At 52.6% G+C, this 27,846-nt stretch overlaps 4 protein-coding genes across 4 annotated transcripts, besides 1 other annotated feature; 3 read left to right on the forward strand and 1 right to left on the reverse strand.

The window, feature by feature from the left end:
• Nucleotides 1-11,920: 11,920 nt before the first annotated feature.
• On the forward strand, nt 11,921-12,669 carry QC762_0041410 (uncharacterized protein; the record flags this gene model as incomplete). The annotated part of the gene is made up of 3 exons (XM_062883371.1): nt 11,921-12,133; nt 12,225-12,470; nt 12,547-12,669. The coding sequence occupies 3 exons, from the start codon at nt 11,921-11,923 to the stop codon at nt 12,667-12,669; spliced, it is 582 nt and encodes a 193-aa protein (XP_062745978.1).
• A 1,645-nt stretch (nt 12,670-14,314) lies between these two features.
• On the forward strand, nt 14,315-17,819 carry QC762_209090 (uncharacterized protein; the record flags this gene model as incomplete). Its single annotated transcript, XM_062887814.1, has 2 exons — nt 14,315-15,429; nt 15,504-17,819. The coding sequence occupies 2 exons, from the start codon at nt 14,315-14,317 to the stop codon at nt 17,278-17,280; spliced, it is 2,892 nt and encodes a 963-aa protein (XP_062745979.1). The 3' UTR covers nt 17,281-17,819.
• Nucleotides 17,820-21,829: 4,010 nt separating this feature from the next.
• Nucleotides 21,830-21,916: a sequence feature (Short protein (QC762_209100, KAK4657005.1) was converted to a misc_feature.).
• A 243-nt stretch (nt 21,917-22,159) lies between these two features.
• Nucleotides 22,160-23,905, reverse strand: QC762_0041440 (uncharacterized protein; the record flags this gene model as incomplete). The annotated part of the gene is made up of 1 exon (XM_062883372.1): nt 22,160-23,905. The coding sequence occupies one exon, from the start codon at nt 23,903-23,905 to the stop codon at nt 22,160-22,162; it is 1,746 nt and encodes a 581-aa protein (XP_062745980.1).
• Nucleotides 23,906-25,539: 1,634 nt separating this feature from the next.
• On the forward strand, nt 25,540-27,613 carry QC762_209110 (uncharacterized protein). Its single transcript, XM_062887815.1, has 3 exons — nt 25,540-26,051; nt 26,108-26,589; nt 26,645-27,613. Exons 1-3 carry the CDS (start codon nt 25,656-25,658, stop codon nt 27,477-27,479), a joined length of 1,713 nt encoding a protein of 570 aa, XP_062745981.1. The 5' UTR covers nt 25,540-25,655; the 3' UTR covers nt 27,480-27,613.
• The last annotated feature ends 233 nt before the right edge of the window (nt 27,614-27,846 follow it).

A 27,846-nucleotide genomic window follows, 5' to 3' on the forward strand; every position in this document is an offset into this window, starting at 1 on the left:
ATCCAGAATTACGGAGTCCCAACAGCGCACACGCGACACCCTGACCAGTTGACCCCACGATTGACCGAGCCGCCCTGACCAGCTGTCACAGAGTAGCCTGACAGCTGCCAGCGTTTATCAACTCCTTGATGGGCAGCTTCAACCACCACCATCGATCGCTCTTTTACTTGACATCAATGAGTCAATCACTGCCTTGAAAACTCTGAACCCTTTTACTTGAAACCTTTCGCTGTCCAACTTCCTGCCCAAAATGCGTTTCATATCTCATCGACTTCGGCATACCTGCGTTTTATTGCGAGGATTTGATAAGTCAGATAATGACGATGTCTGGGGCGGTTCGTCATGAACATACGACCTGATATAGGTACCTCTTGTGTAAATCTTCAACCTCTGCTTGCTGCAATCGGCTGACACAGTATCAACAGCTGCATACCGAACTGGTTGGCAGCTCGGATCCTTACTCGAGCCTCACACTGGACAGTATGATGCCACTACATGCCAGGCCAATCGGGCCCCCTACTTGAGACCGTCAGCCATGTATTGGGATCGCAGCATAGGACGACCGTTTGACAGGCAATGAATTCCGATCACCGCCTCTAAAAGGGACGGCACATCCATTTCTGGCACAGCGGAACGCGAGACGGGGCTCTCATCAACCGAACCGGTGCCGACAAGAATCTACATAGCCCTCCTCCGCCTCGTGACTCGGGATACTAGCTCCTCGGATTTCCGGATATCAAGCCTTCAGGAGTCACAGTACAACTGCTCCATGTCGCTGATGGGAGGAATGCGACTACCTACGCACACAGTCAGCAGCACGGTTCGCCTGAAAAGACCCTTCTCAACACCCACCTGCTCGGCTCCACGTGACTTCCGAGTATCGAGGCTCTCCTGAGACTGTCAGACACTGGACACCTAACCAGAGACCTACAGACTTCCAAATCACCTCAGGCTGTTTTCTTCTGGTGGAATTGCCCCTTAGCGATTCGACTCCCAGCCGGGGACCTGGAGGTCTTGGTCACCCTCCGCTAGACCCAGCGTACGCCTGTGCCATTCGTTACGACGACTGTTCAACAGTTCGGTGAGTATGCACGCTGTCTCGTTGAATGAGCTGTCATGCACGAGTAACTGGAAAAGGCACATCACGGAGAACTCACCGCCCCACCCGCATATCGCTCATCACATGAAGGGTTTGGGGTCGCAAAGCGTCAAATAGGCTCATCTCCTCGCCATCCTCTTGAGGCTTTGCCACGATGTTGCAGCAGAGTCGGCGATTATTGCTGGATGGCTTGCCTTTCTGGCACTAACGTTCAACTTTACTGCCAGCTCACAGCAGCCAATGGCCCACGCCATCAACAGAGAGGATGGGCGTGAGAGACAGAGGCCTGGGAACACAATTACCAGAACACTCCCCTGTTATCCTGTCGAAATGCGCGGCGCGCCACTGCCGTTCAGCAAGTGCCGGTGGTGTTGGGCGTCACCAATTCGGAGGGTTTGCTACCACATTGCCGACACCAGCCCCCAACCATCTTGGCGCGACAAAGGTGGTGGTGAGACCTAACTTTTGCACAAGTAAGCTTATGGCCTGGAGATGCATTTCAAACACTCTTCGAGCATGCTACCCGTCCCAATGCCATGGGCCCCGGGAGAACTGGACAGACCATAATCGAGGCTCATTCAGCGCCCGGCGTTATCACGGACGAGGCGTCTGCACCGAACCCGGTTTGCTGGCACATCTCGGAGCCCACTCGGCGCCATTCCGCGGCTGAAGTTGCTGGGGCATTCTCGGACCTGCTTTTTACCCTACACCGACTTGGTCTACTTGCAGTGGTGTGTCATGAAGCCCTATTTGGTTCGTTCTTACTGACAGCAAGACAGGTCAGTACACACTGTTGACCTGCCAGACGGTTACCTTTCAGTCTTTCCGTGGCAATATGCAAGCGCCCCGTGGCAAAAGCTCACCAAGTGATCGGCCCGACGGCGAATTCGCGGACGGAGGTCAGCAATCGGGTCCCCCGGCGCGGCCTTGACGGCGCGGAGCGCCCGTCATCAAAGCAATAACCTATTGCCGAACCGGTGTCGTCCGCTTATTTGCCTACCAAGTAGACCATCCTCGGAGTTTGAGTATACCAATGCCCATCCAAGATCGGCTCGGATATGCTCAACCGGCTCATTTGCTTGACATACGGCGCAGACTCTGCCCCTCATTGGTTCCTGGCGAGGTGCTTTTTGTCCATTATCCTGCTGCCGACGCAGGACCTCAATGGTCATCTGTTATTGGCGACTATTTTCAGCTCACTTTCCACTCATAATGCTACTCCGGCTGCCAGCGCCGGTTGACAAGCCGGAGCGGAGCCGTATTGCATAACGTTCCATAGTCTTACCAAACCGGGAACGCTTCTACTGTTGGCGCGCTCGCATATTACAGCAGTATCCACGACAAGACAACGTCGGGACTACAGTATGTGGTACTAGCTTTTATGCATGCATCCTGCCGAGATTGCTGTATGCTGTCATGGAGGCAGATGCGAGACAGACTATCGAAACGCTGGTCAAGATACATCTTTGCGCGCTTCCACTCGTGGTCTCTCGGACGATGTCGACAAATCGCCGTGTACTTTCTATTTGTTGCTGAACCTTCAGAGGAGAAAGATAACTATGCATCACGCCGTCGAAAATTCCCGGTACCACTCTGCAAGATGCCGCAAGCTGCATTCAGAGTTCGCCTTGGTGAGCTCAGCTCGACTATGTCATCACCTGGTGTATCACTAGATGCTCATTGTCACTATCAGATAAGGTTGGTACGGATGCAAGCCGGGTTGGATGTATACCACCTGGCTATAAGAGCGACAATAAGCTATGATTTTCCCCAAACCCGGGGCACGGCCCAGGATCTTTTATTAGAGTCTGGGCAAGATGCGATGGTGGCCTGGAGCGGCAGATCTAGTTCTCGTGATATTCTGTTCGTCGGGCTGGAGATTGGGGGCCCTTGAAAGTAACCGTCACCTCGTGGGAAAAGGCATCACCTCCGCGCGGCGGCGGCCTCGCGACGCCGTGAACAACAGGAGATGGTGGTTAATTCATCTGATATCAGCCAACCGACCCTGCAGGAATCCGAGTTCGTCCGATTGTCCCATGTCGGAGGAGGTTCTCCCTCTGTCAACGACTGCAGGAGGAAATTGCATCGGTATTGCTCATGCAGCACGGGCACCTTGGAGTTCACAAGAGTTAGGGAATGGTGTGCTGCCTCCCCCGCTTCTCTGCCTCGCAAAGTTCCAATGATGTGGCCCTCTCGCATAGCCCAGCCATGGACGAGGACCTGTTCGGGCGATGCACGGCAGTCTCCAAGTTGCACCACAGGATGCGGAACGAAGGCTGCAAGTGCCGTGGAAAAGCTCGGTGGGAGCTTGCCTAGAGCTTGAGGTGGACGAAAAGGGACAATGTGATGATAGGCACGGATAGAAGCCAAGGAGGAATCTGGAGGTGGGGAAGAAACTCACAGGGCAAACAAGGCAAGGGGGTCAGACCGTTACGCTGGGGCCGTGCCGCATTCCCTGTCCAGCCCCTCCTCTTCTTCTCACCTTCACGGAGCGCAATGCCGAGAACGATGCATGATGCGGCGCAATATCCCTGCCGAGGCGAGAGCTGGGAGGGAAGGCTCTCCTCTCAGCAGGCGAGTGTGCTGCGGTAGAGCTGACCTGGTCGCATCTCTGCCAGCTATGCGAACACAGGCTAATTGCTGTTTCTATATTGCCCGGTCCATCGCCATGACGGAAGACGTTGGAACGGCCACACACGAGGCACAGGCAACGTGATTTGTTACCAAAGCAGCAATGAGCTGTCAATTTACTGTGCCGCTCGCAACCCATCAGACCCATCATCACGGTGAACGGGAGAGGATTGCGGCGTCCGCGCAAGAAACGAGGGGGACAAGCATTCAACGTTGTCGTCGAACCGAGGGAGGTGGTGAAGAGCCGCTAAATTACGCCTCCCGGGCACAGACAGCCGATGATGCCTTGGCCAGGGTCTCTTGGGCTCGATCGTCTGGTTCACTCTCTTGTTTGGGTTGACTGTTGTTTGGTTCCTGGGGTTGGGTCGCCGACCTGAACCAACAAGACGACGTTGATGACTGTGTGGGCTCTTCGACGTTATGTCAGGTGGTAAAAGAGAGACAGACAATTGCTTCACTGTCGGGCCACCGTTCCAACACCCATGCCGGCTCTGCTCGGCTGCTGATTGGGCCCAAGGCGAGCTTCCAGCGTTGCACAGCACACGGACCAGATCAAGAGTCGAAATCGGTGTTCATCTGGATGGAGCGGTGGTGTATCGGGTCCTAAAAATAGGCTGCGCCTCTGGACACATTGAGCCTAGCTGCCGTTTTGCTATGTCGATGGCGGCGAGGCGGCCTGTTATCGCCTTTTTTTTTTTTTTTTTTTGTTTTTTCCATTATCCCAGCAGCGTAACCATGGAGCGTCGAGATGTTGCTCCGTCTGACAGATAGATAGGTGGCACGCTGCAGCATTTGCCCAAAAGGGGGCTGCCATCGATCAGGGCATTATGCATCATCCTCACCAGACAGCACACTCAACAGGCAAAGATGACACCTCGAATCCAGAGTGCGAGTGCATCCCAAACCCCACCACCCAAGACCCCAGATGCCCAGGCGATGGTACTCCATTCCGACAATATGTTGCACTCGGCTCCGGGCTCACCTCATTCGTCGACCAAGCTCGCAGAACAAAAAACATCATGTTGCTCAACACGCCAAACCGCGGCATTGGGCAACGGCGATCTCCCACTGCATTACCGTCGGCACCATCTTCCCGCTCCGCAAACTCATCCGGCCAGTGCTGCGTCCATCGGGGCTCGTGGTGCCGTGGTGTCTGCAGCTCAGCAACAGTGGTTCCTCAGCCCCTCGTATCCGGACGCAAACTCTACCATCTCTGGCTGGCCCAGAATCCAAGGGAGCCACAGGAGCGAAGTCACTACACTAGCCAAGAGTGTTGGATGCAGATGCCGCCACCGGCTGGACTCCCACTTGTAAATTGCAACCCGGTGACGTCGGGAAGAAAAGTTGAGCGCTCTTCCTCCGGAACTTGATCCTGAAGCGGAAGCTGGACAGCAAAAAGAAAAACCTTGACGCCCTCGTAGCAACAGCAAGCCACGCCGTGTTCAGAGACACCCCTCGCGTGTCTTGTCCCAAAATCGTAATTCTAGAAGGCCAGACGATGAGCAACCCTTGCCTGCCAAGCCGTGACCCCCGGAAAGTCTCAGCGCAACGCTTCCGGGGGGCCTGGTTTCCGTGCTGTCTCGGCGTGCTGGGCTTGCTCCGTGCGTTGCGCCGCGCCGGGGGGACGACCACGGCGGGCTAACCAAGAAAAGTGCCATGCTTTTTGTATTCTTGTGATTGGAAAGAATCATGTTCTTACCCACTCCGGGGTCCCGCGGGGGTTCGGCAGTCGAGTCAGGAGAAGGGTACACTGTATGTATGCACCAGCTTTCGCTCAGCTGAACGGTCTGAGACAGAGGAGAGTGACAGAGCAGAGCACATCATCCGACGACGAACAATGATGCGAATGGCCCTCATCTCAGCCATCGTGCGTGTACAGCAAAGCAAAGGATCCAAGCTCACGACATATCGGTCGATCTTAGCACGGCTTCCCTGCCCATTATTGGAAGCGGCAGCCCGAAGCATGATGCTGACTTATATTGCAGTTTTGGTAGTATATTGGGGGGTCTGTTCGACGTTGATTGAGACTATTAGAAAGAGACAACCCATCATCAACCCACATGGGCCTAGTAATGTCACTCTGCAGACGACGGCAGGTACCTAGTGGATGGTGCTTGCCCTTCAGGCTGCAGGCTCTACTCTACGACACTGGTGGAAGTGCCTGTTGACGTGGGCAACACAAACAGCAAGTTACAGTTAGAGCTACCAGCCCGTGATTTCGGAGCCTTCTTGATGTCTGGCGGATCTCATCTCATGGCGATCCGGTCAGCACACACGCAAAAGACACACACCATCACGGACCTGGAGGTGGGATTGCATGACACGCCGCCGCAGGGCAACACGAAGAGGATGGCATAGTCAGCACCGCAGGCAGGTGACCCAGCATGTTTGAGATGAATGAGATCCAGTTATCTGCCTTTTGTGATGAACGACGGCGTTTTCGCCGGTCAAATCCAAAAGAGGCTGACGGTTGGGTTGGATGATAGTGGAGGGACACAAGATCCGTCTCTTGGCACACCATCTTCAACCCGGCATCTGTTTCTGTTTTCCTGTCGAAGTCGCGTACCTGGGAGGCGAGGTAGTTGCCGCATCACTGCATCTGCCTCTGCCGTATGCATACACAACACAACACACACAACACACACAACACATCATAACACAGGCAGCTTTGTCTCGCCTACGTCGAAGTCCTCAACAATATCGAAACAAGAGATACTGCGGTGGTCGGAGGTGCTGGCAACGATACGGTACATCTCGGCGGCATTTGTCGTCCGTTGCTCCACCGCAGCATCCACCAAGACTGGGCCCTCGCCTTCCCCAGACTGTTCAAGAGTGAGCAACGGGGAGCAACGGGCGAATCCAAGACTGGGCTCAAAGGGCCGATCAAGCAACTCCCGATCAAATCCCCAAGCTCCGCCATCCCGCCAAGACCGCGGCTACCCATAGGGATTCCACTTCTCACCTTGTGATCCATCACGACCGCAATGCGGATATACGCCGGTGTTGCACCTTGGCCAGAGCCCTACACGTAGCATCACGGCACAGCCAGCGGTGCAGAGATGAACAATGAAAAGACCGGCCAGTTCTGTGACCGGATCGTCGCCTTCTAGAGAATTCCAAAGCACCCCCTACAGTACCGCGTATGTACCTCGGCGGCACAGGCTCTCTCTCTCTCTCTCTCTCTCTCTAGCCGACGTGGTTGCATCAGATAGTCCTCAGGGAAAGAAAAGGAGGTTGAGGCAGGGGCCAAAGGCTCAACAAGGAAGACGATCCAACACATCTGCACGAAGTTCCGTGAACGGCAAAGCCTTCTTCAAGCCCAGGGAACATCCACACCCGAGGCGAGCCTATTGGCTTTCCAGGAAGTACACACGTTTGACGATGCCCCCGCCGGTGGACTGCGTTCAACGTCACCGTCACCGTTCCCAAGCAAGTGGGGGTTTGGAGTTTCGGTCAACTCGCATTGTGGCCCTCGGTCAAGCTCACCTTGCTCCTGATCAGGACACAATTTCTCTTGACTTTTTGCGCATCATTGCCTGCATGGACGTGTTGTGTCTGCGTCTTTGCCCACCACCGACATACCTATGATGCATTGACCTGGGCACCACCATCCATCATTGCTCACTGCAACACTGCAAGCCAGTTTCATACTCGACCCGTAAGGTGAGATGGTTTGGAGTTGAAAATAAACGAGGCAGTGAATCGCCAAACGATTGATCTCGGACCCCCTTTTTTACACATATTCACACCAACTGTCCGGACTTTCGCCGAAGGACAAGGGGAAAAAAAAAACACACGGACCTCTCTCTTTCTTTCTCGCTCTCTCTCTTCAAGTGTGGTTACGGAATGTTTCTGGAAGGGCCACCAACAAAACAGCTCACACATCCTGTCCGCTCAGAAACATTCAGTTTTGGTGAACTGACCGTCAGTGTAGCATCGGCTTTGTTGCAAAAATGCGACGTTGATTTTTCTACGTTGTGTTAACCAGGTTACCATGTGTTTTTTTTTTTCACCTGTCTTCCCTCCCCTTCGCTTGCTTGTCTTGTTTCTATTTGGGAATTGCCTGGGCTGGGATGAGCCCTGTGTTTTTTTTTTTCTGGAGTGAAAAATAAATTTCCGATTACGATTTTCCGGTAACATCACGACATTCCGCCTGTTGGGGAACGGGGACACGGGCGAAAAGGTCTGGTGTGACGATGGACCTTGATGGCAAGGATAGGGCTGGGAGGGATGGGTGGGTAGGTGTGGGTGATATTGAGATTGTATTGTTGCGCACCACCCGTGACGGCATGTTGTGGTTTTTATCGATCGGTTTTTGGGGGAGGGGTTTGGGGGGATCATATCATTGATGATGTGAATGATCTCTGGGGATTGTCATTTAACACACCACTTGTTACACTGTACAGACAAGGTAAGGCATCATCGGTTATCAGCCTCCTCGAGGCGTCGCCTCGGATGGAAAGCATCTCATAATGGGCTCAATAGGCCGCTGACGATTTAATAACAACTCAAACGGCATACTATATGCATGACATTAATACCCCCCTCCTCGTAAGGCTCGACAACAACACCCACTGTTCTTTTTTTTTTCTTTCAATTTTTTTTTTTGGGTGTGTACTGACTGATGACTGCCGAATGGACCTTGACTATATTGGGGCATTTGTTAATATACTTCTTACACATGCACTGCATGTCACTATAGCACGCCGCATGCGACTATACCTGTCATTCAGATGAATGAGACTGATTGCTGAGTGGGGAAAATGTCTTGAAAAAACTCTCCGATGTGTCTCTTGTCTCTGCCTTGTGAGGTTTTGGATGTGTCTCTTCTTTTTTTTTTTTTGTTTTTGTTTTTGGCGCTTGGAAAGAGGTTACACGGCAGGTTGACAACCCGAAGCCGAGAGGGAGGAAGGGGGGTGAGTGATCCGATCGTCGCTTTCTAGTCCCTTGTTACTTTTTCCGTTGCGCATTTCCATCAGTTCTTTTTAAAAGGGGATATTTTGGGTCAGAATCTGGCATGTGAAGACTGAGCTGGAGATTTAACAGCAGGTGATGTATTGTATGAATACCCCATGGCTGCCAAGATGAGAAGGCAGCGAGGCCTTTTGTAAAGTAAAACGCCTCATTGTAGGTACGTTTGGATGCTGAAGCAGGTTGAAGGGGGGCAAAAAAAAAAAAGAAAAAAAAGAGAAAAAGAACCCTGCCTAGGTACTCAAGGAGTTCCCATGACTAAAAGAGCGTGGGGATCTTTGTTAATGGGGCAGCAAGAGACATGCGACGAAGTCACGGAATAGGACACATGAGTACCTACTCGCAAGGCATCCTGTTCGACGGTTCAAGCGAGGCAGAAAGCCAAATGGAAATGTCCCAGCCACGATAAGCATGAGGTTCAAAAAGCAGGTTTCAAGGCTGGCTTCCGATATCATCATCCGGCGGCGTTTTGGTCCGGGGAAAGGCCCAGTCTTGTAGGCATGTCTCGGCAGTGTTGCTTCTGTCGAAATATACACACGCCGGATGATGCATTGTGCTTGTGTTGAGAGTGTACGTTGGATAATGTATCACACCTGGGGGTGGTGGAAATGTAGACAGGCTGGCAAGATGTGATATGGATATCTCACGTCTCACAGCATTTGCAACTGTTGGGAGTTTTAAATCCCATCGGTTCCCTCTACTCGATCACGATCAGATAGGCAAGCCGACGCGCCCAGTGAAACCACGCAGATTTGCCCTGCTGAGTGATGATGGTGTGTGGCTGTCGGGTTTTGTGGGTGTGGAAGAGTCAGAAAGATGATATCAGCGATTCAGCCCTGTGAACCGAACTGTTGGCAAGGAGAAAAGGGCGGGGGCACACACACACACACACACACACACACACACATGGGAGTGTACCTATGTGAGTTGTATTTTCCCGAACGTGTGAGGTCCTGTGTGAGACCTTATCGTGGCTTGGATAGAATTCGTGGAATAATAATGTGAGAGGATCATTGATGAGTCTTCCGCCTCTACTCACCAGGTTCTGAACAAGATACCGTCCGTGCTTCGTCCCCGGCCTGGAAGTGATCGTTTTCGGTTCCGGACTCCGGGAATATGGGTTTTGTTAGCCCCCCTTATTTTTTTGTCTTGGGTTACCTTTTTGCTCGGTTCAGGGTCCTCCTCTGACCCCTTCCTCCTCATCAGTGGGTGATTTCGTTGGTTCGAATCGAGCGCGGAGCTGCTTACCCTGTTGGGAGATGCTGATGAATGCTTGGCACCCTTCTCGTCTTTGGTGCGCTTGGTGACTGACTGTTGGTACCGGTAGTGGAGTGGGATTTCGGGCTACGTTGCCGGCTCTTGGGGAGAGAGAGGGGAACACAAAGCCGGCTTTTCTTGTTTGTCGAAGCTTGGGGGGTACACTATTTCTGGGCTGGGTAATCGAATGATTCTTGGAAAGAAGGAATTCTCTTTTGCCATGTGCCAGTCAATGCAACTTCCGAGCGTCCAGATAGTTTCATGCAGGCGGCCCTTTCCAGCAACGAGGAAATTTGTCTGCGTGGCGGCGGTTTCCAAAAGAAAGGGGGAAGGGGCTCACTCACCTCGGTCGATGGATGTCCTTGTGTCCGGAGGAGTGCAGTACGAAGTGCTCGCTGCCATTGGCCAACAAGGAAAATCTACCGTCTCTGACGAAGAAACGGTCACCTCGGCAGATCTCCTTCGCAGGCCGGCGCTGTGCGGCGGTTGGACCCGCCTGGCGCCGTTTGGCCTTCTGGATACAGTGCGGCGGCATAATATACCAAGTCAATATATTGACTCGTCAAGGCCTGCACATTGTCGCGCCCGGCTCCAGGAACACAGGATGTTGCATGCCGGTTGCCAGGTCCTACCACCACACTCCTCGCTGTCGACGTCGACGAGCAGAGCCAACAGTGTGGCATATCCACCGTGTCCCGCGCTGAGCAACGAAGAATGGGCTGACGGGTGGGGTCGATAGAGAGCCCGGAACGTGTCCGCGAGGAGAAGCCTGCTCTCTCTGGCAGCGTCTGGCCGGTTGTTGTCTTCAAAGACATGCATCGGAGAAAATGAGGGCGGGGGAAAGTGCGGAGCCAGCCAACCAGGAGGCCGTGATGCAAAACCATCGTGTTCCACGTGCGTCAAGCTCGGCTGTTGGACAGTCTAATACTCTGAGTTGTTTCTTTCTATTCTGCCCTCAGCGCCTCAGCTCCTGCACGTCGACCTGTCGACGAGTGACGAGTGGCTGGGCTGGTCGGGAATCGCGAAATCAGCCGGACGATGCTGCTGCTGCTGCTGGCGGCACCGCAGCCGGTATCAGCCAACGGTGGCGTCGACAAATAGAGCACTAGCGACTGGAGATGGGGGAGAGATGGCGTCTGCTGACTGGCGAGAGCGGACCAGACGAAACGGGATGGCGTCTGCGGAATCGGCGCTACGCAAGTCCCGCGCGAACCAGCGATCCTTCATGCGGCAGGCGTCATATAAAAAAAAAAGAGGAAGTTCCGTGCGTCTCCCCCACCTGGTTGAGATGAGATGAGATGAGAGGATGGGGACAGCAGTCGAGGCGAGGGGATCACAGAGATCAGACGAAAAGGGGACACTCTCACAGACACTGTCACAGGCGGCTCGCTGCTGCTGCTGCTGCTGCTGCGTGTGCCTGTAGAGTTCCACCCCTTGAATCCCAGGGGACTGGGATCGAGCTAACGACCTGGATGCCGAGCCCGTCCTTATCAGGCACTTGCTATTACATGTTGTGCAGGGTTATAGGCGACGGCCTTATTTGTTGCAGCGTGCACTACTGCGGTAGTGTGTAATTGCACTTATCGTGTTCATCATAAGAAGCCGGCACTCATGACACAGGCGGGGCACCGTGATGCCACTGGGATCCTCACACGGGACGGCGGGCAATGGAGACGGCATGGATCTGACGTCCGGCTGTTGAGCCAAAAATGCTAGGATCTTGTATCTGAACAGTAATTGTTGCGGTCTCTCGCTTGTTGATACACAGGAGGCGGGTGGTAGCTAGCTTAATTAAATAGAAGTTTGCGAGGGTTCTAGTTTCTGGTAACGAGAGCTTGGAAGAGACAGACAGGAAGGAAGGAGAGATTCATCAATATAGAAGCCTACTGCAGAGTCAACAAAGAGGAAGGAGCAATTCATCATGCCGATGGAATTGCCAGTTTGCAGTTTCCCGTGTTGTCAATGCCCTGGCCCACAACGCACCCACCTGCCGAGCGAGCCCCGCCTAAATTTCCCAGCAGTCTCCACGTCCACCTCCTGCTCATTGCGGCATCGCATCGCATCGCCAACGACAAAAGCCCGCGAAGACAAGACAAGCACTTGGACTGTGCTGGTGCCCTGGTGTGTGCGGTGCCGGCGTGGGCCGTAGATCGGACGGGCGAGCCCCGGAGCCCCGTTGGTTTCCCGATTTTGCGAGATCCGATTCCAATTACTCGATTCGAATGACACGCATTTTTTGGTCCTTTTGTATTTTTTATTATTATAGGCTTATGTCCCATCAGCGGTGCCGACAGACAGCAGCAGCGGGTACCTCACTGCAACCCTCGTTGGCTGGGCATGCCCTCTCCTTCAGGCAAGTCACTCGCCTGTGTTTCTCTCTTCCTTCGAGAGCCGTCCCAAGACAGCGTCGCAGTCGCGGGTCGCCCTGCGCCGCGTGGTACCCTCGCGTCGGTGGCAGAACGAGTTCCAGAACAACGCGCGGAACGGCTGGCCGACCAAGCTGAAAGGGGGGGTAAGTAGGGTACGGGGTACGTCCTGATGAATGTCTCCAATGGTTCTCCTGCTGAATACCTACTTTGGACCTACAGACTCAACTCTCCCCAATGCTCGCCAGCTCTCGCCAACTCTCGCATTCGGTGCTTCACCAGCGTCCGGCGAGCCAAGACCATGCCAAGACAGTGAAACTCCGCTGTGAGGAGACATCTGGGTGAGGCCATTCCCCTGCTCTGTCGACAACTCTTGGCGACTGCCATCAGCGGCGGGCGCTGCCTGGAGCCCCTGTCCCTGTCCCTTGCTGGCACTCCCGGTCCATCACACACTCCTCCCTTCTTATCTTCCCGAACCCTCTTTTGCCTCGTGGTAGCCATCCATCATCGCACATCGCTTCGCCGCCGCCTGGTGAGATGCCTCACCACCAGAGCCAAGCCAAGCCAAGCACAGGCGTCGCCCAGCGTCAGAGGGACACCCTTGCCATGCCGGCTAACACAAGACAACCGTTCTCGTCCCCTTCTCCTCACACGCCCCTCCGCATCCTCCACCATCGACCCACCCCTCCCCCCTTCACTCTCACTCTCAACCGGGGAGAGCCACACAGCAGGAGGAAGGGCCCCCATGTAAAAGTGTCTCGCTGATGACGGTCGTTTCCTCTCAGTCGAGCTTCGTGGATTCCATCTGATTTCCCTTTTGAGCGCCGCCGTTGCATATTCCAGGGTAGCTGTCTCACTGCTCATCTCGCAACAAGAATCTCAGAATGAGAGAGAAGTGAGAGAGCGCAACGCCATGCCGCACTGCCGAAATCCATGGGCTTGGAGCTAGCGGTTTGCTGGAGACGGGGTCCTCCCCCCCCAGTGGTCTGGCTGGCCCACCAGGGTGGGTATCTGTGTGGGCGCTTCCTGGAGACATTTTGAACAAAAAACATCATCCACCGGCCCGAGCTGCGAGCTGACCTGGGCTGCACTAATCCCATCCAAGCTCCGTATGACTTTTGTACTCTCAATCAACATACAAAGCACTGGGCGCCCGTCCCATCTTCTTGTTTTCTTTCTTCTTGGCCCCTGGTTCTGCTACTCTTCCCAAGCACACCTTGCTGTGCACCTTCCAACTTGCCCTCGTCCACCGTCCACCGTCCACATACCCTTACCTCGGTGTATCCTGCGGCGTCTAGCTTTAGAGTGCCGCCGACAGAACGTCCGTCTGGGTTTCTTGCTCGCTGCACTAGATTGCATACAAACAATATCGAGTCTAGTTTGGCTGCACATAATAGTGGTGGTCTCCCCCTACCAGCCCGCCCCCCGAGCATCCCGTCCGTTCACTCCTACCCTCCCTCTTCCCTCCCCGGCTGCAGCAACAGGAGACAAGAGTCGACCTGGACCGACAACAACAACACCAGGAGCAAGGCCAACAAAGAGTGAGAAACGAGACTGTCCTGGACGCACGACAACCCTGTCTTTCGTACATTGCTTTCTGCACCTGGCCTATCTGGTCTACCCTCCTCTGCCTCGCAGTAATTGTTCGTTCAATTATCCGGGATCGGTGCCCTCCTCCTGCTGGAGCTTGGCGTGCCCATCTGAATAGGCGGTCGTGAGTTGACTGCGCCGCCCCTGTACACCTTTATCCGGTGAATATCTAGCTACCGGCCCCCTTCGACCCTTCTTTGTCCTACTGCTGCGACAAACCACCATCTACAACACCCTGCCTCACCACACACGCACATACACACACTGTATTGGGTGTCACAGCTCGGACATACACTCCCTTCCATACGCCTCCAACTTGAGAGAGTGTGACATGACACGGACATAGGCACGGTCATAGAATACAACTACACAAAGGCCCATACCCTCGACATATCTCTCAATGGGGATTGCATCCTGCCTCGAACCTCGATTCCGTGCGGCCAACCCAAACACCCCACCCGAGGTGCTCACACCAGACTCGGCCTCTTATAGTTCAAGACAGTCCGAGGAGAGGACCTGGAACCCGCCTGCTCCTCTCTCCCCTCCCATGTCACACTATGATCCGGCCGTCAAGGCAAACGACATGTCGTCGTCGTCTAACAAAGGCCCGGAAGAGCGCAGGGATACGGGGTCGGATCATAACGCACCAAGGCAACAGCTTCCATCTCTGAGCAGCATCTTTGGGCCACCAACCCAGATTCGATCCTTTCACTCTCCTCTTTCCGAGCGCCCTGGCTCCTATCCGGCCACCTCACCATTGGATCGACCTCCTAGCTCAGTTCCAAGCTTGGACAGACCATTCTCTTCGTCATCGTACTTTCCACCCGCGACGACATCCACTGCTTCACAGCCGCGAAGTGTACTGGACCCTAGGTATCAGGAACGTCCCCAGATTCCGGCCCTGTCCCGGGTTTTCCCTGGACCGCTTTCACCTCATTCACGAGAGGAACAGCAACCAAGGCCAGATAGCCGACTCGAGTACACTTCAGGAGGACAATGGTCGGTGCAACATGAGGCCAGCAAAGAGTATTCGCTCGGCAGCCGTGGGGAAACGACCTACAGGCCGACGGCAGAGAGATACCCTGCTCACCTTTCAGGGACGAGTCGCGATGAGGGAAGACACATGGAATATCGGGAGCAATTAACACCACAGACACCATCGCACACTCTTCCTGCCACTCCGACCAGCAGCGCCCCATCTGAGGGGGCCCCCGCAAAGGATGGACTGGGGCCCAAGATCTGGACAGGGACACACTTTCTGCCACGGTTCGTCAGAGCTGCCGAGGTGCCTGGTGAAGGAATGTGCTACTTTTACGATGATGGGAGTCATTGCAAGACAGTGATTGACGGGGAGCAAGTCAATGCTCACTGGGGAGTCACCAAAGCTGGAAAGCCCCGGAAGAGGCTTGCTATCGCCTGCGTCACCTGCCGTGAGAAGAAGATCAAGTGCGATCCGGATTACCCGCGCTGTGTCCAGTGCGAAAAGTTTGGCCGTGTTTGCAAGTTCAAGAATGCGTGAGTCTAGAAGCCTGCTGTCTTTTTCTGCTATTGTGCATGGGGGCCTGTTTCGTATGCTAAACTATGGTTAGTCCTCGAGGTGGTCACAACGCCTCCTCTCCGTCCACGCCTCCTGCCGAGTCGGAGGATACACGGAGGCTTGGAGGTTTGATCAGAGGCCCTACCGACTACACACGACCGGGTAGCCACTCGAGCGGTTCTGTCTCGCCCAGAACGACGCTCCGACACCCGAGCCCCGATATGCCCACCTCTGCACCTGCGAAGCGTATTCGAATTGGCTACGATCACTACAGCCCGGCGACCAGTGTACGCTCACCGATGGGACCAGTGCCCGACACCTCCCGCCAATCCCTGCCATGGCGGCAGTCAGAAACGCTCCCTCGTATCCACGAGGACATCTTATGCAGAGCGTGGCAAACAGACCCGTATGTGTCCGACCCTGAATCTGTGACTAGCACCATTGCCTCCGTCTTTGTACACACGGAGAGCGCAGCACTTCGCTTCCTCCCTCCGAAACCGTCTTTCCACACATGGGTTCAGAACAGCGCTCACAGAAAATCACCAGAAGACCTGATGCTCGTGTATAGCATCCTCGCCATCGGTGCCGTCCTCTCGCGGTCCGGTTCGAGGAGCGTTGCGCACGAGTACGCCCAGGTGGCTCGGTACGCCGCAGAACGCTCGCAGCCGTCGCTCCAGCTGGTTCAAGCCAGACTTGCCCTTGCCATGCACTACCTCGCTGTCTCGAGACAGATCGACGCGAACGACATGCTGAGCAGGGCCATTTCTACAGCGATGTGGCTACAGTTGAACGTGGAACTTGACCATGTGGGAGAAAACGATTCGAGGGTAACCCCTTGGGGTTTGACAAGGCAAGAATATGCCGAGTGTCGGAGACGGACATTTTGGTCATGTTGCCTGATGGAGCGGCTTAACGAGACGTTTGCAACTCGACCGGTCACCATCAACAAGGACGACATCTTTCTCCGGCTCCCAGCAGCGGATACTACGAACTTGGACGACCGAGCGCCCCATTTCGACCCGATGCTGCGTCCGCTATCCGAATCAGCCAGGGCTGGAATCATGTCCTATCTGATTCAGATCACAGCTATGTGGGGTGATGTCATGACATTTATCAACAGAGCCTCGCGCCGGGGAGAGCCCTACGATGCCGGGTTTGGTGATTTCCACCGTCGAACTATCGCCACCCTTGATGCTTGGGAGTCTTCTCTGCCGGAAAGGCTCCAGTTTCTGCCTGCGAGGTTGGAGATGGTCTCACCTGAAGATCAGGGCCCGCTCATACTTTTACACATCGTCCATCACCTGACGAGAATCAAGCTCCATCGGCACGTTCACCTGCGAGCTTTACAGCCCGCCACAGTCCATGACTTTATCGGCGTTTCTATGAAACATGCTGCCAAACTCCTCGAGGTGGCAGTGGCAGTGGCGCAGGCACAAGTCATCACCCCGCCCCCGTTCATCAGCACCGGAATCCTCGAAGCGATGGACGTTCTTTCATCAACCGGCTGTGGATCCGAGCTGCCGGGGTTGGTCGACAGATTTGCCGTGGCGAGAAGCGTGCTGGAGGTGCTTGGGACAAGCTGGGAGGATGCCAAGGTTCACTGCATGGCGATGGATCACCGGCTGGAAAGACTGATCGATCTGGGCGACTGGATGGGCAAACTTGGCCGAGTGGGACGGGAAGGCGTCGAGGTTCAAGGCACGACGGTGTTTGAATCTGAGACGGAAGAAGGCGTGGTGGTGATGCGGTGGCGGATGCCTGACGGGATGGACAGGAGATTCCCAAAGGAGATGGATCTTGTTTACTCTGGTGTTGTGATGGGAAAATGATGTTGGATATGAGACGGCCATGTTGATAGACATGGTTTGGGGGGCGACTTTTTCCATTTTCCTTTTTTATCCACTCTTCTTTTTTTACACTTTGTATACCTAGCGGGTTTTCGCATGGGCCATTTTTATTTTTATTTTTTGGTTTGTTTTTTTGTCTAGCATGCATGCACGATTTATCATTGCAACGGAGTTTTTTTGGCTTTATGGGTTTTGGAATTTCAAAAAGGGATGGAAGGGATGGAAGGGATGGAAGGAGGGAGGAGGAAGATCTGTTCTTTTTTCTTTTTTTTTCTCATTGTCTATATTTCTTGTTGTCTTTTTTCCCCTTCTCTCTCTTTACAGACACACAAGCTTATACCCTATTTTGTGTCTTTTTTTTTATTACCCGTTTTGTTATTTACAACACACACCTACTACCTATTACCTCACCTACCCACCTAGCTGCATATCTTGATGGAGACACACTATCATCCTGAATTCTTTGCCTCGAATGGGGGGGGCGGGGGGTGAAGGATGATTAGAGATGGAAGGGGAAAAAACAAAAATGAAATACAAATTGCAAGATTTGGTTGGATGAAAAGATCTGACTTCGGGCATAACATACATTTTGGTTCGTTCACTCTTGCTGTTTGAATGTGACATGACGAAATACCTCGCTCTCGGAACGGGATGGAATATGGTATGTCACACATACAGGATGTAATCAGCGTGGCTCGCTCTCCACAGTCGGATGAGCATGTATGATTTCGGCATTACCGGCGTCGGGTAAGGTAGGTAGGTTATACGACGGTGGAGGGTGGAGGGGTGGAGGGTTGAAAGGTAAGGAAGGGGCGGTATTCATGGGGATGGATGACAAAGGGGGGTCCGAGGTGGGGGGGGGGAGGGGGTGAGCGGAATGGATTTTGTTCTTTGCCGTTTTCTAGAAAATGCCAAGGAATTTGTTTTGGGGCAGTTGGGGGGGAAGAGAAAGGATCAGATCGTGGGAAGGTGGGAAGGTGGGAAGGTGCGGGAGGGTCACATGAACCAGGCCGGGGAAAGGAAGGAAGGAAGGAAGGAAGGAAGGAATGGGATGATGATGGTTGGAGAGGTGAGATGGGGCTATTGGTGGCCTTGTCGATAGCGGTACGTAGAACGTGGTAGTGTACCTACAGGAGGATTGGGGTGGGTGGACCAGTACTTTGAATTGTGCGAATGGATTTTGGGGTCACAACCGCTGGAGGAGAAATGGGAGATGCTGCACACGTACGGATACGACAGTACGCGCTTGGAGGCTGACAGACGAGGTAGACAGAGATTGAGCGCTTGAGTGCAAACGTGGTGATAACATGTTGCGGGGAAATTCAAATGCGAGTCAACCAAACTCGATCTTTCATGAATTGAAACCCCAGCCAGTGTCAAAGGGAGGTGAGAGTTACCACTCCAGCACGGTTGATCAGCGCCTTTCTTTTCTGTGACGAGTGACATGTTCAAAAGCAGCGACGACGTCAAACTCACGCACTCCCGTCTTCCAAAAATTGAAACACCCGACCGAACATTCCCGTGCCACAAACAGACATTACCGCCTGTAGCAGCCCTGAGACCAAAAACAAAAAAAGGACCACGCAGCAGAAGATTCCTTCCTTCAGGCTTCCATGCAGGATTCCATGCAAGCCAATATCTTATGAGTGAGAGAGTCCCTTGGTACATGAGGCTAATGCATGCAGTGAGAATTAAAACTCAAATATTCGTGTGTGTCTGTGTTGGTTTTAAACATGCGACAGAAATGGTGAGTGGTGAGTGGTTGATAGCACCTGCCTATTTTGGGGTGGAATTTTGAGGGAGGGTGGTATGGCGGTAAGGAACGTGCTAGAGAAAAAAGGGGGGAAGGTGCGATGAGGTTGATTTTAGACGCGCGCTACCCGCACAGGTTTTGCAGGTGTGAGGTTCTGTGGGATTTGTTGGGGGGAATAGGGAGGGCTGTGTTGAAGGTGCATGTGGAGTTGAGGTGGGTGAGTGGTTTCTGAAACAATGATAGATGTTAGTGATGAGTTTGGTGGGGTTGGTGAGTGGTGGGTGAGGGTGAGAATTTGATTGAGTGGGTGATAAGTGAGAGTAAGTGGGACGTGAGCAGGAGAATGCTAAATCTTTAAATAAATGGGTTAGTTATCTTAAGTAAATGTGACGATGGATTGGAGGGAGGGAGTTTCGAAGCTGTGAATATGGGACAGAGCCGAGGATAGATGTAAAGAAGGTAATTCTGGTTGGATGCTCTTGCTTTGGCTATGATGATGACAAAAATCACAGGACGCCAGAATATTTCTTTGATCTCGCTCCAATTCAACCCCTCAACACCCTACCAAGATACCCTACAAACTTCTATCTCATCATTATCCGCCTTTGCGTCTTTTCATTGCAGCCCTCTCCACCTTTCTGTTTTCTTCCAAGCACTCTTAATATATCAGATGACCAGGAAACAAGCCATACATAGAAGTGGCCATACCCCACGTTGCCGCCACCAAAGCCTAATGTGACCACCTGCAGATGTGTTAGAATAGGTATACCTAAACCAACATAGGGTCGGTCTATGGATATATTCCAAAGACGGGCCATTTCTTGGTCATCTAACCTAATATCCGCCGCATCCAGCCTCTTGATATATTCCGATCTCAAGGAGCACCCTTAAATTGGGGCTTATTCTCCAGCATATCTCTTATCTGCCTCTGCAGTGCCTCGGAATGATTCTATCATAGACATCTGCCAGGTCCTCCACCAGAGAATGCGTCAAGAGAAACTTCACCAAAGATTTACTTCTACCCGCTCAAAGTCATCATGTAACGGTTGCTCCAACGGCCTGATACCCGTAAATTGATCCAAGGGGGTGGCTATATAATGCCCTCTAGCTTTCCGCAACTTCTCGCAGATCCCAGGTCTGTGTCAGTTCCTCCTTGTAAGTCAATGTGTCTGGATGTTCTTTCCCCAAGACCTTCTCGCTTAGCCGTACTAGCTAGCTGTAGCGTCTGCCGATGCATCTGCTCGGCCTCCTCGTACTTCTCCTGGCTATCGAGCACACTCGCAAGGTTGTTCATGCTGGTAAGTGTGCTGGGATGCTCCTTACCCAACACCTTCTCACGTAGCTGTAGCGTCTGCCGATGCATCTGCTCGGCCTCCTCGTACTTCTCCTGGTTATCGAGCACAAACGCGAGGTTGTTCATGCTGGTAAGTGTATCGGGATGCTCCTTGCCCAACACCTTCTCACGTAGCTGTAGCGTCTGCCGATGCATCTGCTCGGCCTCCTCGTACTTCCCCTGGCTATTGAGCACAAGCGCAAGGTTGTTCATGCTGGTAAGTGTGCCGGGATGCTCCTTGCCCAACACCTTCTCACGTAACTGTAGCGTCTGCCGATGCATCTGCTCGGCCTCCTCGTACTTCCCTTGGCTATCGAGCACACGCGCAAGGTTGTTCATGCTGGCAAGTGTGTTGGGATGCTCCTTGCCCAACACCTTCTCACGTAGCTGTAGCTCCTGCCGATACATCTGCTCGGCCTCCTTGAAGCGACCCTGCTCATAATAGCTTGCCCCAAGCTCGGCCATGGACGCCAAAGTCCAATGGTGACCCTCTCCAAGAGTCCGTTTCCGTATTTCCAGTGCCTCCAGTTGCAACGACTCAGACATGTCCATGCGTCCTTGAAGTTCGTGGGTAGATGCAAGCTCGACCATCGATGCTGTTGTGTCAGGATGGTCCTCTCCAAGCGTCCGAGTCATTATTTCCAGCACCTTCTTTCGTAACACCTCAGACTCCTCTAAGCGAGCCAGATGGGTGTAGGTTTCCGCGAGGTCGGCCATGGAGCTAACTGTATTAGGATGTTCATTGCCATATAACACCACGTAACTTTTATAAACCTTCTCCTGCCAAGTTGCCGCTGTTTCAAAATCCTGATTCTCCGCACACGACAGCGCGAGCTTGGACATCTTTTCGAGCGCCTCCGGGTGCTCTTCGCCTAGGTCATTCTGAAGTCTTTTCACGTCGTCCTCGAGCTGCCACACTAGCAGACGTTGTTCGGAAGGTGAATGAAGCTTCTCACGCGATGCCTCTGACAAGAGCTCCGGGTCGAGTTCTGTAACAAGCTGATCTAGGCCACTGTCTCGCTCTTTCGAGAGATTTTTTTCTTCTGGAGTGTTGTCAGGTGAGCCGTCCCATTGGTCCGCCGAACTATCGCCTGGTGAGATGCCTTGGGGTTGACTTGTCTTATCGTTAATAACATGAGTCGTGCTGTCGGTGCTGGGAGCCCTATCCTGAGTATGTTGTTCCAACGACTGCTTTTGCAACGGTCGGGAGTTGGTAGCAGTAGTCGGCGAGCTCTCTAGCGAGTTCTCCTCGCCAGGACTGGCGTCCGATGGGCGAATCCAGTGTTGGTGCCGGTCTTTATGTCTCTTCAGGTTGCTCTTCTTCTTCCCTGCATAGGTATACTGACAACCCGGCCAGTCGCATGCCTGTACCCCTGGTGGCTTCTCCTCAGAGACGAGCTCATTGTCTGACGCTTCCCAGTGTTTCATGGTGTCCTTGTGCCTCTTCAGGTTATCCCTTCTTCCACGCCACCAGCAGCCCGGCCAACCGCACTCCACCCGATCCGTATCAGAAATGTTGTTTTCTTGAGCATAATCTGGGTGATAGGTCCATATATGTCGGCTGATGTCCTTTTCTTCCGACTTGCTGGTCCTACAACCTTCAACAGGGCACTTGTGAGGTTGTATGTCCTCACTTGATGGATCAGTGTTGCTGGGTTTCGAGGGTTTGGACTGGTTGGCGATGTCAGGCTGCGAAGCTGCCGCTGCCGTACCTGGAATATTGTTCTCTCGAGCATAATCGAGATGGTGAGTCCAGATGTGTCGATCCAGGTCTTTTATTTCGGCTGTGCTCGCAGCACAGCCTTCAACAGGACATTTGCAAGGTTTTTCGTGAATTCTGGTGTGCCTCCTAAACACTTGTCAGCGTGGTGATTCTTGGGGAGTAAACTGAACGACTCAATTACATACGCAAGATAATCTTCTCTTCCAAACCCCTTTCCACACGTGTGGCACTTGTAAGGTTGCTGGTTTTCAGCGGTTAATGAGTCTTTGTCTTGATGCAGGATATGCTCTTCATTTGAGTGCCATTCCCTGGATTCAACTCCAGATAATGGAGAGCGCCATGCAAGTAATTTGCCCATTCCAGTGGCACCAATGAGACTTTCCTCGGCCATTTCCCCTGTCACTTCCTCACTTTTATCCAGCAATAGCTGAACAACTGCTTGATGGCCCAGTGCTGATGCAGCGCGGATCATGTTGGCAAATCCATCACTTTTGAAATCGATGGTCGCTTCCCGGTGTAGTAACAGCTGTACTATTTCCTGGTGACCTCGAATGACCGCAGCTCGGAAAGCGCCCCCATGTCTTATGCTCTTTGCATCGATATCTGCACCATGGTCTAGTAGCATTTGCACAATTTCTCGGTGACCGTAGTGCGAGGCAACCTCAAGGACGCTACCGATTGTGCCGTCAAACATCATGTCGTTGATGGCGGCGCCAGATGCCAGCAGCACCTTGACCGTTTCCTTGTGGCCCCCCTCAACAGCCGCGCGAAGGGCTGTGTTGGGTGGCAAAGAGCTGAAGTATTGGGGATCGTGACCGTTGCGTAGCAGCAGACTTACCACTTCGTGGTGGCCTTTAGATGCAGCAGCTTGGAGGGCAGATCCATACGTGTAACTCGCACTGTTTGCTTTGGCACCGTGTTGCAACAGTAACTGCACAATCTCTTGGTCGCCTCTTGCTGATGCGACCCCCAGAATGTCAGAACCAGGCCTGTCCCAATCACCATCATCGGGATCTGCGCCGCGTGCCAGCAGCAGCCGAACAACTTCAAGGTGTCCTAGGCTTATGGCAGCATGAAGTGGACTGCCAACGGACTTGTCTTCAAAACTGACATTTGCGCCCTTATTCAGCAATAGTTTAGTAAGATCCGTGTCACCGGCAACTACAGCCTTCAACAGTAGGCTGTCTAGTCGCTGCGTTTCCTCTGCATCCGTGACAATGTCTGGTATTTTCTCTATTTCCAAATGGTCCACCTGGGTTGCTGTTGTTCGATTCCGGGTGTCGTCACCTTCAGGGCGATATTCCTCTGGCTGAAAGTTGGGGCTATTATAGTGAGCCACGTTGAAATGGCTGTTCCGAAATGTCGATGTCTGAAAACTGGGCTCGCCCCAGCTAAGATTTTCGACATACTCGGGAATCTGAGAATACTCGCTGAAACGCAGCGGAAGCGTTTGCGAGAAAGAGCTTTCAGGTGCTCCTGATGCATCAGGTGTAACTGCCTTAAGCCAGGCCTCGGCTGACTCGCGTCCTAGTTGAACTGGCTGAAATTGTAGACGGATATCCTCAAATTTGTGTGTGGCCGTATACTCCTCTGGACTTGGCGATCCCTGGACATTAGTGTCATCAGGCCATTGCAACGATGTTTCCGAGAAAACTTGCGAATTTTCGTCATTCCGTACGGCTTGGCTATCGCTATCCGCGGTTTCCCGTAAACCATCATGTTGGTTCTTATTAAAAGGATCCGCGGGTAGGCAATAATAGGCAAGGCGTTCTAAATGGCCTTTGATGTGCTCGTGCATGATTTTGTTGTCCTCGAAGCCAGTGGGACAAAGGGGACATGGCCGCAATGGTTTGGTGGATGTTCTGAATGCAGCGGCCATTAGCTCTGGTGAGAAGAGCTCTGGTTTTGCGTCAGGGTGAAATTGTTCAATATGAGAAATAAACTCCTCTTGCTTCTCAAACTCTGTTGGTGCCACATGATTATCGCAATGCCATGATTTTGTATGAATGTTCTCATGGTCTATCCATTCTCGGTATGAGCCGTAGAGACGATGAGAATCTTGACACACTTCGTGGGTGCATTGGTACGGTTGGAGATCGTGGATAAGATGTGCCCTGCAGGACAATCAGCACTAGGTCAAGTGATACCAAGGTGACAACTTACTTCCAAGCCTTTTCCCCGAGATACCTTCCAGGACACAGTACATGACAATAGGGACAGGTGAAATAGTCGCTACTCAAGAGATCTTTAGGCGCAGGTGGCCACTGAAGCACTAACTGGTTTTTGGTAGCCGGAATTACAGCGGTGGATGCGTGACTCTGGTATGAGAAGACAGACTCGTTGTCGTCAAATCTGAACTTGCTCTCGTCCAACCTTGTAGCGGAAGTTGCCTCTGAATGTTCGTGTCTTGAAATAGCCGAGGGGGTAGCAAGATGAACAGTGGCATTTGGTGTATTTCCCGTCCGAAAAAGAGCTTCAGAGGTGGCTGGCTTATTTGAGCCAGTTGGTCTCACGGTCTGCGTTGGGTCCCGGCTTATCCTGGCAGTGTGTTCCTTCCAGTAGATGAACTGTTGTCTTCGTCGAACGTTGGCCATGCCAATCCTCCGTAGGAGGTGATTAGACGCCGTGGCGTATTTGTCCAAAATGTCATTGTGGATTGTAGAGTTTTGTGACGGTTGAAAAGTTTGCACTAGGTATTGCTTATGTCGATGAACAAGAATCACGATTTCGACTTCGGCTCTTTCATTGATATACTGCTCCCTTTCATGTGCTGCGATGTGCCGAAAGAGCTCTTGTGTAGCTCTTTCAGGTCGGTTTCGAGGGCTTCTGATTCGCGCTGCCAGACCGTACAACGCGTTGATGGTCTCTGTAATTCCATTTTGACGAAAGTCCAGTTCATGAGTAGATTCCTCGCTGCTAACAGAGCCAATGGCACTCTGATTCGACGACCTGCTACTGTCGTTATCGGATGAACTCTCAGTCTCCAAATCCCGTGCTTGTTGTTCAAACGGAAGGCGGTCGCCTTTCAGAACAGCCAGGGTGTTCTCAAGGTGATCAAGCAAAGCACTGAGCAGACGTAGTAGCTGGGACTTGACCAGGACAGCATCGCGGACCCGATAGTCGAGGGAGCTATGGCCTTGATGATGAAGGCCTAAGCTATGCGCGCATAATCGAAACCTTTGTTCCTCTTTGGTAAAGTGCGTTTGAAGTGTGCCGCTGTGTAAATTCAACAAACTTTCAAAGACTTGGAAAACTCGCTTTCCTGCGCGATAGAGAGCCGGGCCATCCATGACTGACGCCCTGATCGAGGCTGGGGTGCTTGCTGTGCTATGTTTGAGGTAATTTGAAAGTGGGGTCTGACGTTTTCGCGAGCTGGGTTGAGGTGACTGAGGTGGTCATGCATTCAGCTGAAAGGTAAAGGCTTTGATTGGTGCTTGGGGTTGCTGGCAGCCACACGGCAATCTCTCCTTCCACCCCCGCTTCCTAAGTTGCTCAAGCAAGCGCTGTTCAACGGAAGGCCTCTAAAAGCAGTGCGCAAGCAATCAACTATGTCAGGCTTCGAAGTTGCTGGAGTGGTACTTGGCGCAATACCGCTGGTCATCGCTTCTTTGGAGCATTACCAAGTTGGCAAGGGCGCTGTCGCCTCCTTCGTCAAGTACGGTGGTTTGCTTGAAAACCTGATCCTCCGCCTAACGATACACCAACATCTCTATCATACAGACATTCTGTTTCTTCTTCAAGCGGCTGGCGTAGTAGAGCTGAACCTGCGAGACGAAGACACAGTTGCAGAGTGCTTTCGACTGCTGAGGGATCCCGAAGTCAACGAAGAGATTGAAGACTGGCTAGGTCCGTTGAGTGATCCATTCAAGCAGCTTGTTGGGCAATATGAGTCTTCGCTGAAGGCGATAGTGGGACATATCAAGCATATTCAGCGACTCCCTGATGTGAGTTCAACTGGTACTCTCTATGCAATGTCTGATGCTGATGATTTGCGAACCAGACCCAGAAGGATGACCTTGGCTCGCTCCTTCAAGCGAACCCCCCAGATAAAAAGATCACTTTCACGGAAAGAGTCTCGTTCACAATCAAGCGGGGAAAATTGAAAGCACTCTATGAAGAGCTCGATCAAAGCAGGCTCTCCTTGGGGACTATTATTGAGAAACGCAAAGGCCTGCAGGAGTTCTCTTCATATGAGCCGTCTCCACACGCCGGCCGCATTGTGCTGAGGCTTACCCAGATCCGCAATCCGGCATGTTCGCTCTCATACGCCCTTCATAAGAGCTGCTGTTGCAGATGTGTTGGGAGCCACAGGATACTTTTCCGACTTGAAAGTCGAATACCGATTGATCGGCAACACAAAAGAACCAGTCGACTCCTGAAAAATTCCACTACATTCAATCTAGTATTATCCATCGAACCCACCATTTCATCGCGGGCGCTTGTCCATGTATTGTCTCCAGATACAGAGCTGGCAGCAGATGAGTATGATTAAAAAACACTGAAAAGTCCATGCTATGTATGGCTAACTGATGGATAGTCATCCAACCGACAGCCGAAGCGTGTCCCCAAGATTACCAACAGTCAGATTTGCAATTGCGGAGATCCCAACCCGACCACATTTACAACCCTCCAGGCCAAACACCTTGGACCTCTGCAAAGCTGTGCGTGATACACATCATAGAAGCCGTATGATTCGACTCCAGCTTACGGCTGATGTTCTGAACATGGATGACGAGGAGGGAGCCGATGAAATAACCACGGCTCTATCGCCTTCACCTGCGGAAACCCTGAAGAGGGTACTCGAGCAAGGGCATCTGAACGAAGACATACAACTGACGTATAAACAACGAACAATATTGGCACTCGACATCGCAGCTTCGATTCTCCAGCTTCAACGGACCAACTGGCTCGTCACGCCGTGGGACTGCACCAAAATCAAGCTTCTTGCTGTGGAAAACGCTAATTCTACCACGGGAATGAGTGGCAAGATGTTTGGACCTTTTGTTGAGCACGAAGTTACCAGATCTGGCCCCCGGACACGAAGTATCAGCAACACGCCAGAACCGAAGGATGTTCTCCTCGAGCTCGCCATTCTCCTGCTCGAGATATGGACCCATCGAACACTGGAGATGTGGGCTGAAAAGGCCGACCAAGCAATCATGACCGACACGCCAGATCGCCGGCTGATCGCTCTGATTCGGTGGTTAGATGCCACTTCACAACAGCTACCGTCGCAGTACGAAACCGCGGCTAGGCAATGCGTGGCCATGTGTGTGGAGCAAAGATGGGCATGGGATGACATTGAGTTTCAAAAGCGCTTTGGGGAGAATGTGGTCAAGCCGCTGCTTGATATATGTAAGGTGTGGGACTGAATAAGTGAGAATAGCCATGGGCATATCAGTTATAGATGCAACAAAGGTTCTTGGTGTCACCCTAATTAGGTACTTACATGTGTGAACCTCATCATTCTCATCAAGGAAGGATGTCTTTCCATTGTCTATTTCCCCTGTTTGTATAGTACCTAGCTGGAAGTCTTGAGGAGATGCTATGGTCCAGCATGCCCTTTCCTCGACCTACATAATGGCTAGATCAGAACCATTCTATCACATACGAACATACCTGGCAGAAGAATGATTGAACCTGCTTCCGCATAAGTGGGGCTACAAGTAGGGCTGTGTGGCCTAAGTACCTTATATCGAAATGAACTCTGGCTTCTACCGGGAGAGGGTGGGGCGAAAG

This window comes from Podospora pseudocomata (genome assembly GCF_035222375.1).
Source record: "Podospora pseudocomata strain CBS 415.72m chromosome 2 map unlocalized CBS415.72m_2.2, whole genome shotgun sequence".
Lineage (NCBI taxonomy): Eukaryota > Fungi > Ascomycota > Sordariomycetes > Sordariales > Podosporaceae > Podospora > Podospora pseudocomata.

Excerpts from the sequence above, each read along its gene's own strand:
- QC762_209110 (XM_062887815.1), top strand. The coding sequence starts at position 25,656 with ATGTCAGGCTTCGAAGTTGCTGGAGTGGTACTTGGCGCAATACCGCTG. Across the intron at positions 26,052-26,107 it reads ATATTCAGCGACTCCCTGAT|ACCCAGAAGGATGACCTTGG; the intron begins GTGAGTTCAACT and ends TTTGCGAACCAG. Across the intron at positions 26,590-26,644 it reads ACAGAGCTGGCAGCAGATGA|TCATCCAACCGACAGCCGAA; the intron begins GTATGATTAAAA and ends ACTGATGGATAG.